The sequence below is a fragment of the Delphinus delphis genome, chromosome 8 (assembly GCF_949987515.2).
Source record: "Delphinus delphis chromosome 8, mDelDel1.2, whole genome shotgun sequence".
Lineage (NCBI taxonomy): Eukaryota > Metazoa > Chordata > Mammalia > Artiodactyla > Delphinidae > Delphinus > Delphinus delphis.
The window spans coordinates 105,927,158-105,940,918 of NC_082690.1; the positions used below are offsets into that span (position 1 = coordinate 105,927,158).

General features: G+C 50.7%; 1 protein-coding gene across 3 annotated transcripts in view; it reads right to left on the bottom strand.

Annotated features, from left to right (window-relative positions):
* The window catches only part of CPT1A (carnitine palmitoyltransferase 1A), a 63,602-nt gene that overhangs the window by 20,528 nt on the left and 29,313 nt on the right, over nt 1–13,761 (bottom strand). For all 3 annotated transcript variants that reach the window (XM_060019450.1, XM_060019449.1, XM_060019451.1), the window contains exons 8-13: nt 12,933–13,040; nt 11,845–11,932; nt 10,873–11,068; nt 8,252–8,440; nt 7,256–7,361; nt 2,037–2,153 (exon numbers count right to left, since the gene is read on the bottom strand). In XM_060019450.1, the coding sequence (XP_059875433.1) occupies nt 2,037–2,153; nt 7,256–7,361; nt 8,252–8,440; nt 10,873–11,068; nt 11,845–11,932; nt 12,933–13,040 (804 nt within the window). The remainder of the gene's footprint in view (nt 1–2,036; nt 2,154–7,255; nt 7,362–8,251; nt 8,441–10,872; nt 11,069–11,844; nt 11,933–12,932; nt 13,041–13,761) is intronic.

Consider the following 13,761-nt stretch of genomic DNA (forward strand, 5'->3'; position numbering starts at 1 on the left):
GGTGGCCCAAGCAGGAGGAACTCCTGGTTCCCAGTGGGACCCCAAAGGGCATTTCAAAGTGTCACAGGTTCTGTTTCGTGAGATCCACTCTTGTTATATGCTGGCCATTGAGGAACTAGTTTTAAAAAGGAAATGGACTGGGACTTCCCTGGTGGTCCAGTGGTTAAGACTCCGCACTTTCACTGCAGGCGGCATGGGTTCGAGCCATGCTGGGGAACTAAGATCCTGCATGCCTCAACAAAGATCCCATGTGCCGCAACTAAGACCCAGCGCAGCCAAATAAATAAATATATAAAAAAAAGATCCTGCACGCCATGCGGTGTGGCCAAAAAATTAGAAAAATAAAGTAAAAAGGAAAGGGACTGTGGTCGAGTCGTACAATGGGAATGAGCCCTCAACCGTGAAGTCACATGGAGGAATCTTAAATGACTACCACTAAGTGAAAGAAGCCGATCTGAAAGGGGTACACACTGTACGATTCCAGTTATGAAATTCGGGGAAAGGCAAAATGATGGAGACAGTGAAAAGACCACTGGTTGCTGGGAGTGAGGCAGGAGAGAGGGATGAATAGACAGAGGAAAGGTTTTTTAGGGCAGTGACACTGCTCTGTATGATACTATGATGTCAGTACACCTTTGTCCACACCACAGATGCACAACACCAAAAGTGAACCCTGGGGAGTTTCCTGGTGGCCTAGTGGCTAGGATTCTGGGCTCTCACTGCCAGGGCCTGGGTTCAATCCCTGGTCAAGGAACTGAGATCCTGCAAGCCACATGGCACGGACGGAGGGAAAAAAAATAGTGAGCCTTGACGTGAACTACGGACTCTAGTGATACTGACTTGTCAGTGCAGCTTCTTCGACTGTTACAGACGCACCAAGTGGCAGGGGACTTTGGTCGCAGGGGAGGTTGTGATGTTTGAGGGCAGCGAGAGCGTGGGGACTCTCTGAACCTTCCACTCAACTTTGCTGTGAACCTGAAACTGCTTTAAATAATAAAGTCCATCAAAAAAAATTTTTTTTAATAAACGGTAAGTGACTTGGTTAGCTAAAAGGACCCTCAACCACACACTTCAGCAGAGGTTACATCTCTCTGAGGAACACACATCAGCCCCAGGAAGGCAGACTGGACAAAAAAGTGCAGATGGGCAAGACTGCAGGACTAGATGCAATATTTTCCACATCAAAATGACTTCTTGGGGGCTTCCCTGGTGGTGCAGTGGTTGAGAGTCCGCCTGCCAATGCAGGGGACACGGGTTCGTGCCCCGGTCCGGGAAGATCCCACATGGCACGGAGCGGCTGGGCCCGTGAGCCATGGCCGCTGAGCCTGCGCGTCCGGAGCCTGTGCTCCGCAACGGGAGAGGCCACAACAGTGAGAGGCCCGCGTACCACAAAAAAAAAAAAAAAAAAAAAAAAAAAAATGACTTCTTGGGGCTTCCCTGGCAGTCTGGTGGTTAAGACTCCGTGCTCCCACTGCAGGGGGTGTGGGTTCAATCCCTGGTTGGGGAATCAAGATCCCGCATGCTGCACGGCACGGCCAAAAAAAGAAAAAAAAAAGAAAAACACTTCACAGGCCCCAGGAATTCCTGCTTGGCTTGGGTAAGCTAGGATTTGGTATTTCCAACCCTTAAATTCCTTCCGGAAATGGCTTCCACTGAGCGAACTGCATTGGAGAACACTTAGAGGAACAAAAATGACAAATTAGTGATTTAGAGTATTCCAACTCCAAAGCAAGTGATTTTGGTTTTCACTTTTTCATTGTGATGTCTAGCTAAGTTTGAGCTGGAATTTTCACTGACAATCTTAGCCAAATGCTTTAAATGAAAGAAGAAATATTTACTGGGGCTTCCCAGGCAACTGGAGCTGTAGCAACTCCAAGGTCCCAGTAAGAAACCCCCAGGCAGACAGATTTCCATCTCGGGGGTCTTCAACTGACCTCGTGAACACTTAGGAAGGACAGCTGGAAAAGTCGACTGTTACAGTTTAAACTCGTTTCCCACCCAAGATAATTAACAAGTGCCTGATCACTGGGACTTACTTCCTGCGGGATGTCCCACTGTAGCCGGGTGGGGTATGGGATGTTTGAGTTGGTGTCCCCTTTACAGTGTCCATCCTCTGCATAACCCAGCTGGAAGCTGTCCGTGGCCAGTACGTACTGTCGAAAATAAAAAGATACATCTGTGAAGTCAGAGCTCATCACAGCTAATAGCGTTACACAAAAGTTATCTGACCTCCCAAAGTAGACAAACCCACGTTCTTTCTAGAGATAACATCAAGACTTAACCATAGGGCTTCCCTGGTGGCGCAGTGGTTAAGAATCCGCCTGCCAATGCAGGGGACACGGGTTCGAGCCCTGGTCCGGGAAGATCCCACACACCGTGGAGCAACTAAGCCCATGCACCACTACTGAGCCTGCGCTCTAGAGCCCACACACCACAACTACTGAGCCCATGTGCCACAACCACTGAAGCCTGCACTCCTAGAGACTGTGCTCCGCAACAAGAGAACCCACCACAATGAGAAGCCTGCGCACCGCAATGAAGAGTAGCCCCCACTCTCGCCACAACTAGAGAAAAGCTTGCGCGCAGCAATGAAGACCCAATGCCAGCCAAAAATTTAAAAAATACATAAATAAATAAATTTATTTAAAAAAAAAAGACTTAACCATAACTACTTGCTTACAGTCTGCTGTGCATCTGACATCCTCTGCACAGCCACCTAATGAGATATTCTTACCTCCATTTCAGGGGCAAGAAAAATGGACCTGGAGAGGTTCAACAGCGTTTGGACAGGTAAAGAGCACAGCCAGGATGTGAGCAGAGCGTCTGACGCACAGAAAGCAGCTCAGAGCCTGCTTCGAGGTCCCAGGCTGTGCGCTAGTGCCCTCCGGGTGCTACGCCACTGGATATTTACACTAGCCTGTAAAGTACTAACTATCATTCCTGCTTGTATAAATGAGAAAGCAGCCTCAGAGGGGTGAAGAGTCTGTCCCAGTTCACACTCCTCAGGGAGCCAGGATGTGGGCCCAGGTGTGGATGTTTCCTGTTCACTGGCAGGTAAACCTAAGTCAGCTTATTCAACGGTATCTACAGAGCACCCACTATGGGTCAGCAATGCTTCTGAGCACCCGTGATAGGACAGTGAACAAAACAGACAAGAATGTCTGCCCTTCTACAAAAGGTTAAAGGTGGCCATGGCCTAGCAATTTGGCTCCTAGGTATGTACTCAAAAGAAATGAAAATAGGGAATTCCCTGGCAGTCCAGTGGTTAGGACTCTGCGCTCTCACTGCTGAGGGCCTGGGTTCAATCCCTGGCCAGGGAACTAAGATCCCACAAGCCACGCAGTGCGGCAAAAAAAAAAAAAAAAAAGAAAGAAAAGAAAAAGAAAACATATGTTCACATAAAACTTGTATGCTAATGTTCACAGAAGCATTATTTATAGTAGTCAAAAAGGGCTTCCCTGGTGGCACAGTGGCTGAGAGCCCGCCTGCCGATGCAGGGGACACGGGTTCGTGCCCCGGTCCGGGAAGATCCCACATGCCGCGGAGCGGCTGGGCCCGTGAGCCATGGCCGCTGAGCCTGCGCGTCCGGAGCCTGTGCTCCGCAGCGGGAGAGGCCACAACAGTGAGAGGCCTGTGTACCGCAAAAAAAAAAAAAAGTGGAACAAATCCAGATGTCCACTGGTGACATGAATTAACAACATGTGGTCTAATCATACGAAGGAACACTATTCAGCCATAAAAAGGAATGAAATACCGTTAACAGTACAATGTAGATGAACCTTGACAACATTAGCCAGACACACAAGGCTGCGTACTGTGTGTTTCCGTTTCTATGAAATGGCCAGAACAGTCAAACTGACAGAGACAGAAAGGAGCTTAGTGGTTACCCAGGGCTGCGGCAAGAGGCTGAGGGTGGGGAGTTTCCTCAGGGGGGTGATAAAAACGTCCTGGAATTAGTGGCAATGGATAGACAACCATCTCGTAATGTACAAAAGCCACTGAACTGTTTGCTTTAAGAGGGTGAATTTCATGGTATGGGAATTACATCCAATAAAACAGAAACAAAAATATTTTAAAAAAGGAATCTCTGCACTGGGGGAGCTTACATTCCAGTGGGGGAAGCAAAACAAACAAACAAAAAACAACTCAAGGGACTTCCCTGGTGGTCCAGTGGGTGCTCCCAATGCAGGGGGCCCCGGTTTGATCCCTGGTGGGGGAACTACATCCCGCATGCATGCCGCAACTAAGAAGTCCATATGCTGCAAGGAAGTTCCCACGTGCTGCAACTAAGACCCGGCGCAGCCAAAATAAATAATAAAATTTACAATATTTTTTAAAAATTTAAAAAAACAACCCAAGGTCAGATGGTGATACTGTCAAATGGTGAGGGGGGCAGGGGGGTTCCAGGATGAGGGAGCGTGGAGCGGGGCCACATGCATGTGCGGCCGGCATCCTGCAGAGCTGGGCAGGTGAGGGAGCCCAGCCTATCTGTGTCTGCACTGTGTCAGAGCCCCTAAAGAGTCCAACACAATTACACATCAGGAACACACCGACAGCCAACAGGATTCAGCCTGGACCAGATTTGTTTTTAGCTGGCATGGGTGGCGTCCTTGTAATGGCCCCTTAACTGGCTCTGGCGTGGGCCTCCACGACAAGACAGTGGGTCAGTTCCCATCCGTGCGGGGAGCAACTGGGCTCCTGTCTGACCCCTGGAGTCACAGGCCATTCTGTCTACTGGGCAGTTAACAGTTAAACACTGCCACTTCCAACTGGTCACCCTGGTCTGCGACTAAATCCCTTTACCTTATCTTATCCAGAGTACTGAAAAAATAAGCCTGGCCTTGTCAGCATCCAGTAGATTTCTCTGTTTGGTAAATGTACCCTACGTAGTCCAGACTGCCTAGGATTCAGAGTCTTTTCCCGTTTACCAAGAAACAGCTCTTATGCACTTATTACTGGGAGAGTCCTTGGAACAGGGTGTAACAGACCTAGATCATTATCCTGTGCCAACAGACTTAAACGGTCTTGTTGTGGTGTCCAGTGGTGCCGAAGGGGGGCTGATCTTTGCTTGATTTGCAGCTGAAAGGGTCTCTAAGCCTTTGTCGGCAGAAGCAAAGACCAGGGTGGTGATGAGCCTTACGGATACCCGGTTGTTCTTATCATGGATAAATGTCTTAGGACCACGCTGCTGTTGTCTTAGACTGGAGCATTTTTTTCCCCTTTTTAAAGGTTTTCCCACATAGAAAACCTCCCCTGGCTGAAGGAATGGCAGGTTAGGTTTTGCTGAGACCCTAACCACAGGGAAGACAGTCAAGTAAAGTGGGAAAGACCCAGCAGGAGCTCCCCTGTGGATGTCATCACAAGTGCACTACACGATCTGATTTCAGGGACAAGACCCGGGCTCTACGGCCTGGGCGGGACAGTGAGGCGATCGGCCTGCGGTCACGGTCACGGGCGTGTGTCTCCCACATGGGCAGCGACAGTGAGTCACTGTGTTCCACTCCATTTATTAGGGCGGCGGCAACATGAAGATTGCAGAAATACTGTGTTCACTGTGACTCTCAAAGGGGCTTCTCTGTTCAACAAAGTCACCTCAAGTCTGGTCAAAGGGGATGATACACAATTTGAGTCGAGTTCACTGTTTTTTGTTGTTGTTGTATTTATTTATTTATTTTTAAAGACACCCAATTTATTTTAATGTTTATTTATTTAGGCTGCGTGGGTCTTAGTTGTGGCATGCGGGATCTTTAGTTGCGGCATGCGGTATCTAGCTCCCCGACCAGGGATCGAATCTGGGCCCCCTGCATTGGGAGCATGGAGTCTTAGCCACTGGACCACCAGGGAAGTCCCTTGTTTTTTTTTTTTTAATTGAAGTATAGTTGATTTCCAATATTATGTCAGTTTCAGGTGTACAGCAAAATGATTCCCTCTTATGTATATATTTTCAGATTATAGGTTATTTCAAGATATTGAATGTAGTTCTCTGTGTTATACAGTAAATCCTTGTTGGTTGTTTATATATTGGATTGGCCAAAAAGTTTGTTCGGGTTCCCTGACCAGGAACTGAACCCGGGCCCTCAGCAGTGAGAGCACAGAGTCCTAACCACTGGACCGCCAGGGAATTCTCTGTTTCTGTTTTGTATATAGATTCATGTGTATTATTTTTTAGATTCCACATATAAATGATATCGTATAGGACTTGTCTTTCTCTGTCAAGTCCACTGTTGACAGGCCTAGAATTTAGCAATTTCCTTACAAAAGAACCTGACAGGCGAATTCAGAAAACAAAACCTTCACTCAGCTTTTCATGCCAAACATGACACAGGTCAAACAGCTCAGACACAAATGAATTTTAAAACAGTTTAAAAGTGGCAGGGCCAATATGCACTGTATTTTATTTTATTTTATTTTATTTTATTTTATTTTTTTTTGCGGTACGCGGGCCTCTCACTGTTGTGGCCTCTCCTGCTGCAGAGCACAGGCTTCGGACGCGCAGGCTCAGCGGCCATGGCTCACGGGCCCAGCCGCCCCGCGGCATGCGGGATCCTCCCAGACCGGGGCACGAACCCGTGTCCCCCTGCATCGGCAGGCGGACTCCCAACCACCGCGCCACCAGGGAAGCCCCGCACTGTATTTCAAAATGTTAGGTGGGGGACTTCCCTCGTGGTCCAGTGGTTAAGACTCCACGCTTCCACTGCAGGGGGCACGGGTTCGATCCCTGGTCAGGGAACTAAGATCCCACATGCCACACGGCACAGCCAAAAGAATAAAAATAAAATATTAGGTGGAGGGACAGGATGACAAGGATTTGGTGGGTTTTCTTAGAACTTGGTAATTCTAAGAATTAAGTGAAGTGGTAAAAGGCACGCTGCATTTTTATAAACCAAGATTTTTAATACCCTTGCCTTTATTTGGCCTAACGCTCGGCAGATAGGAAAATCTAGAAAACACAGCAAAGAAGGGGTGCTTTATTTCAAAATAACTGAGCTTCAGTTCCACCCTGATGTCACTGCGTTGGAGCTGAGGCCATCTCACTATTTTAGCTCCATCACGACATGACATTAAATGTTTCCATTTAAGGAACCTCAGCCGTAGGGAATGAAGACAGGAATGACTTCCGTTACTGTTTTAACTTTACATTCGGTGCCAACACCCGCTGAAAACACTTATTATGACCAGACAGATACTATGAAGTTAAAAATTCAGAAATTCCAACAGCAATTTCCACACTCAGGTTAAACCTGCAGACACTCACCTCCCAAAGGTGACCGATGATGGGGGCGTCGGCCCAGGAGTGCTCCGCGTTTATGCCCATTTTGCCGTTTTTGAAGATGACAAATGTGATCGATTTATCAAACCACCTACACGAAACAAAAATGTTTATGTGACTTACATGTTTACAAAGACAAAAATAAACCCAAACGATGTATTTGTTTTCCTCTGGATGGGCTCGCTGACTTGGCACCCGCAGGGGTGAACGGGTCTCTGCAGGTAACAATAAAAGCAGGTAAGACGCTGAGATACGCATTCAGGTACCGGACAGCAGGAGAACAGGGCGTTATCACTGTAACAAAAACGGATGCACAAGGCAACTGCGGAGAAGTAGGAGGCTGCAAAGTCGTCCCTCGGTATCTGCCGGGGGGTTGGTCATAGGACCTGCTGCCGATACCAAAAACCTGAGGATGCTCCAGCCCCACACAGTTGGCCCTTCGTATCCGCAGGCTCCACAACCGAGGCTCTTAAACAACGGTCCACGGTCTGTAGTTAGCTGAACCTGCGGATACGGAAGACCAACTGTGCCTGCCGCACCCCTCCCCCACCCCAGCCAATCCTCACCCCCAACCTGATGGGCAGGCAGGACCTCACTTTACAGACAAGGCAAAGGAGCCTCCAGGAGGTGGAAGAGCCTCACCACAATCACACGCTCGGTGAGCAAAGCCAGAGCCGACATCCAGGTCAGACCCCGGGTACCACCTTCCCCCACCTGGTTCCAGGTGACCCACAGCCACTCCTCACGAGCAATTCCAAGTGGAGGTGTCGTGCACAGAGAGGGGAAGGACCTCAAAGCTGCTGCTTAAGCTATGTGTGTGTAACAGTTTTGGTGGAAAGAAGAGAGTTACCAGTCATATTTTCACGCTAGCCTTATTCCTTAAGAGCGTAGATACATGCTTGCGGCTGGGTGTCAGCCACGTGTAACATTTCTTCCAAGTCCACAGGCAAACCACTGTGTTTCAGAAGGTAAGCATGATACCTGTCGAAACACCTGCCGTGCAGCAGAGACTTGGCGTAACTATCCATCGACGTAACCGGGTCTTCCTCCCTATACCCTTGTTCTGTTTCGTCCAATGTCACGAAGAACGCGGCTTTTTCCACTGCATCCAGAGACTGCTTGTTCTTCCCATGTCCAAAATAGGCCTGGCGACACCTGGCCCAGGGGACTCTGTAGCGAGGATTAAATACAATTAAACCTGCAGCAGGGACTTCCCTGGTGGCGCAGTGGTTAAGAATCCACCTGCCAGCACAGGGGACACGGGTTTGAGCCCTGGTCCGGGAAGATCCCACATGCCGCGGAGCAACTAAGCCCGTGCGCCACAACTACTGAGCCTGCGCTCTAGGGCCCATGTGCCACAACTACTGAGCCCATGAGCCGCAACTACTGAAGCCCACGTGCCACAACTACAGAAGCCCGCGCGCCTAGAGCCCGCACACCGCAACGAAGAGCAGCCCCCGCTCGCCGCAACTAGAGAAAGTCCTTGCGCAGCAACGAAGACCCATCGCAGCCAAAAATGAAAAGAAGTAAATGAAAAAGAAACATATAAAAAAACCTGCAGCAGTTTGGTGACATCTCTTTAGGTGGGATGTTTGAAACGACAACGGTTTTCAGTTTCCCGTGTTGTAAGGGTTTAAGGAAAACTACACGTTTGCGACTTCCTGCATCTGCAGGCCCCCACTTGCCTGCCGGCTGGGCTGCTTTGCTTGCGGGCAGGGGCCTCGCCTTCTCCTTGTACCTGCTCCAGGGCGGTCGCAGGCATGGAACCTCGTCCATAAATGCCGAGTGAAGGACAAGAATCCAGACTGGCCCCAAGCTCCGCCGTCCAGGGCAGCGGACCCACAGGCAGGCAGGGCCCCCCTCACATCCTTCCCAGCCCCGCGCCCAGCCCCCCTCCACGGAACCACGCCACGGAAGCCACAGTGAGGGCCAAGAGCACTTCCCTGGTGCTGGGACGAGCTCACGGGCCCCAACACCACTGTCCCATTTTTCAGATGAAAAAACTGAGGCACAGAGGTGAAGTCACAGCTCCTTCATGGCAGGTTGGGTTCCTACCCAGGCCAGCCTGCCCCAGGTGCACGCGTCCATGCTACAAACACCGCACGACACCCCTGTGATAAGGGGCGCCCCGGGAGCGGAATTCAGGGATCCTTTTCCGTCCCGCCCTACGTGGGGTACACAGAGCTAACGGGACGCCCGCTTCTTGAGAGCCACCCCAGCCGTGGCTTCCCCGAATGGCTCCTGGGCCCCCCCACTCAGGCCCCCGCCCACCCTTCCACGTCAGGGCCACTTGGCCTCTGTCTCCCACCCTCTTCTCCCCGTGCACCGAGTGCTCAGCTGAGGCCGCCCATGGGGCCAAAACGGCCATAAGCACAACGGGTCCCATCACAGGCTCAGCCTCAACCGCTCTCCTCAGTGCCTGGCGACAGCGTCAGCGCTCAGGCAGATGAAATGGGCGATGCCCCCATGGGGGGGGCATCAGGGTGGAGCTCACTGAGCCTGCATCCCGCCCCGCCCCACCTCTGCCCAACTGGGTGCCCCAATGACACTCAATCAGCACTGGGGACCCAGGGCTCATTCCCCAGGACACACGGCTCCTCTGTTCCAGCTGAGTCTCTGCCCCCCAGAGATGGCCAACCACTCCAGCTTCTCGGACTGAGCCTCCCTTCCTACTCACACTGCCTGTTTCTGGTCCTCAAGCGGCAAGGATCTTGCTTCCAGGAGCCCCTGGACCAGAACGATCGCCCAAGTCTGCTCAGGTCGCGCCAGCCTAACACGGCCCTTTTAACAGCAGCCCACCACAGAATCAAGCCCAAGTACAGCCGGGCACATGGGACCCATCCCACCCGGAGTTCCGGCGCCCCGGCCCACTCCACGGCTCCCAGCATCTGCTCCCCGGACGCCTCTGCGGCCTGTCGGTCCCCACGGCTCACTGCCAGCCTCTGTGTGCCCTCACCCGGGCATCTTCCTCTTCTCCACAGGTCGGTCACTCACCGCCGTATTCCCGGTGCTGCCCTAACGGTGGCCACACTGCTGACCTCAGGGATCCTCAGCCAGGGACCACACTGCCCCCAGCGGCCCTGGCAAAGCCTGAAGACAGATCTGCTTGCCACGCTGGGGGTCGCTACTCGCATCCGGTGGGAGAGGCCAAGGATGCTGCTTAGCGCCCTACGGTGCACAGGACAGGGCTCCCCTCCGCCACCTAAAACAGACTTATCCAGCCCCAAAGGTATCAGAGCCGAGGCTGCACAAGCCAGGTCCTCGAGCTTCAGACGAGGCAGGAAGTTAACCCTAACACAGAGGCCCTGGTTAAACACGTCTGTTTCTAGATTAAATACGCCGCAGCCCGGGGAAGACGCCTACCTCCTTCCTCGTGTCACGTGCCCTGGGACCCGTGCACATGCACGCCTGCCTGTCCCACAGAGATGCCCAAGGGGACCTGAGGGTGGGGGCAGAGCCCGCTCCCAGGGGACAGAGCGAAGCCAAGCACCGCAGTAGTGGACACACCTCCCCGCCAGATGGGACCCTGGGTGAGGAGAGCACTCGGGGCACCCGCCCCCGATGGCCCCCAGACACAACGGCATCACAGAGGGGCTGCACACCTGTCTCCCGCCGTGAGGGCCGCCAGCTTCGCCTCGCCAGCCTGGGGCTCCGACGGGTCATCCAGGATCCTCTGCATCTGCTGCTCGATCTCGCGGGGCTTCAACAGCCGGCCGTCGTGGTAGAGCCAGACCTTGAAGTAGCGGCCTTTGTGGAACACGACGATGTGCCTGCTGTCCCTGAGGTGCTGGAGGGTGTCTGGGGAGGGGGTGGGGGAGACAGAATCCGGAGGCACCCGCTTAGGGGAGGGGAGGAAACCGCCCGTGACAGCACCAATTCTTCTGCCCGCATCGCTCCGCCCAGCTCACGCGTCCACTTCCCGAAGGTCCGCAGAGGACTTGGGAGAGCGCCCGATCGAGAGCTCTGGGATCAGACAGGCCTGAGTGCTAAGCTCTGCTCGGCCGCTCGCCGGACGTGTCCCCTGGAGCGAAGGACGCAACCCTCGCTAAGCCTGAGCCCTGGCGGGCCTGGGATGGACCCGGGGGGCGCCACTGTCTCTCCCTTACATTCTTGAGGGTGTCCCGGCTGGGACAGATGTGGCCCCCCTATGCTGGGCAGTGGGAAAGGAGGCGGGTCAGGTGTCCCAGGTCAGGCTGCCGGAAGTGAGCTGCTGAACCACAAATCTGGTTTCCCTGAGCACGATGCAGGGCGCTTTCCACCATAAGCCCTGCGTGGGGGCCAGGGCAAAACGCCCCTGAAAGATCCAGATGAAGAAACAGGAATATTCCTAACCCAACCTAGAAAAAACTCCACCGTAAGACAGCCTTCAACCAAAGAGAAACTGAGGTCTGAAAATCGGTCAACTGTCCAGGCCTCAGAAAGACAAAGGAAATTCAACAGAAGGAAGGCTGACGAGCCTGAAATCTCTGAAATCTTAGAAGGTCAGCGCTCATCAGTGTGGTCTCCTCCAACAACTCCTGAGCATAAGGATGGAACGTTCTGATTCCCAAAGGAACCCCGAGCAGGTCACGCACCTGTTTCCTCTCCTGGGATCCGAGAAGTATTAAACATTCGCTCCCACTGGGCGGAGCAGAGCGGAACTGTAGATCCCAAAAGAAAAATCTGTAATAGAAGCATGTTTCAAACAAAAATCCGAGGAGCAGACCCAGTCCACACATTTAAAGGCTGGATTTCTTTTCTGTGCACAGAGCGTGGCTGGACTTCATCTTTTCCAAACACTATAAAGAATGGTGGCTCCCTGGGACACCGTGCTGCCCTGGAGTCTGCAGAACCAGGCCAATGTACACCATCCTGCTTCTTATTCCCAAATAACACACCCTAATGGGTCATTTATAAACTGACACTTAAACCAAAGGGGTATTTAAGAAAAAAAAAATGCCGGCGGGGGGGAGGGATAAATTGGGAGATTGGGATTGACATATACACACTACTATATATAAATAGATAACTAATAAGGACCTGCTGTATAGCACAGGGAACTCTACTCAACACTGTAATGGCCTACATGGGAAAAGAAGCTAAAAAAGAGTGGATATACGTATATGCATAACTGATTCAATTTGCTGTACACCTGAAACTAACACAACGACTATACTCTAATAAAAATTTTAAAAAAGGAGAAAGAAGGAAAAAATGCCTTCTCGTGAGTAGCTAGACAGCTATATCATTTCCTTCACAAGCAAGTGAGGGTTTCTTCGTAGGACAGACTGCAGAACTAAAATACATCAAACATATATCCATTTAGGATACAGAGGAGAATTAAATCTCAAAGTAATTATGCTGAGTGAAAGAGGCTAGACCAAAAAAAAAAAAAAAAATGCATGTTGTCAAATTCCATTCACCAGTTTTAGAAGATGCAAAGCTAACCTAGAGTGACAGAAAGCAGGTCAGGGCGACGGTGGGGGGCGGTGGAAAGGGACGCCAGCGAACTCTTGGGGGCGGTTCACTAACTCAACTACGGCGATGGTTTCACGAGTACAGAGATACACATCAGTGCATCAGAACTTAGCAAAGCGGACGCTTCAAACGTGTGCAGTACGTCAGTTACACCTTGATAAAGCTGCTCGAAAAGAATTGTTTAGAAAGCAGTTTGTTTCCATACCGGTTTGATTTCCTCCCGGTCCAGTTTGCGTCTGTAAAGCAGGATGGCATGGATACCGTTGCCTGCTCTCGCTGCCTGAATGTGCGTCGGCGTGATGTACAGCAAATCCTAATACAAGAAAACACACGACAGCAGGGAGAATGTGCATAGGAAAAGACAAGTGAACTTCAACACACAGTTAAAATATTTCTATGCATGTGTTAATGACATCTGCTCTGCTGGAAAAGAAATCGTTTTCATTTTCTACACTTTTTCAGTTTTATTGTGTTCACGTTTCAAGCCCCCAGATAATTCTTGGGCTAGGAAAGGTAACAGTATATTTTAAAAGTGAATTGTAAATAAATATAACTCAAGCCTAAAAAAAAAAAAAGATAACAGCGCTTCACCCCAATTATCCTCACAGAATGCATCAAAAGGAAAGCAGAAAAAAGGAGCAATGAGATAATTAGGAAGTTTTCCGAATGAGAAGGAACCAAAGGTTAAAACAACCTTTTATATAGAGCAGTGCTTGCAACTTTCTAAATCTGGGGACACATTTCTAAGTGTCTACATTTTTCAAGTCCAAGGGATGCTTGTCTCAACTGTATTTTGAGAGAACCTATGTGCAGGGCTGCCCCTGATTACGTGGGAAGTAGACACCAAAGTCTTCAGGAACGAAAGGGCACCAGGTGGACAGCTCACTCTCAAACAGTGGTCTTCTGGGCCACACCAACAATTTTTCTCTAAGTTTGCGATTGTTTCCAATGGAAAAAAAATTTTTTTTAAACAGTAGAAATTTTAAAGGAGAAAAACAGAAAAAGCAAACAGACAGAAGAAGGTGGAAAAACTC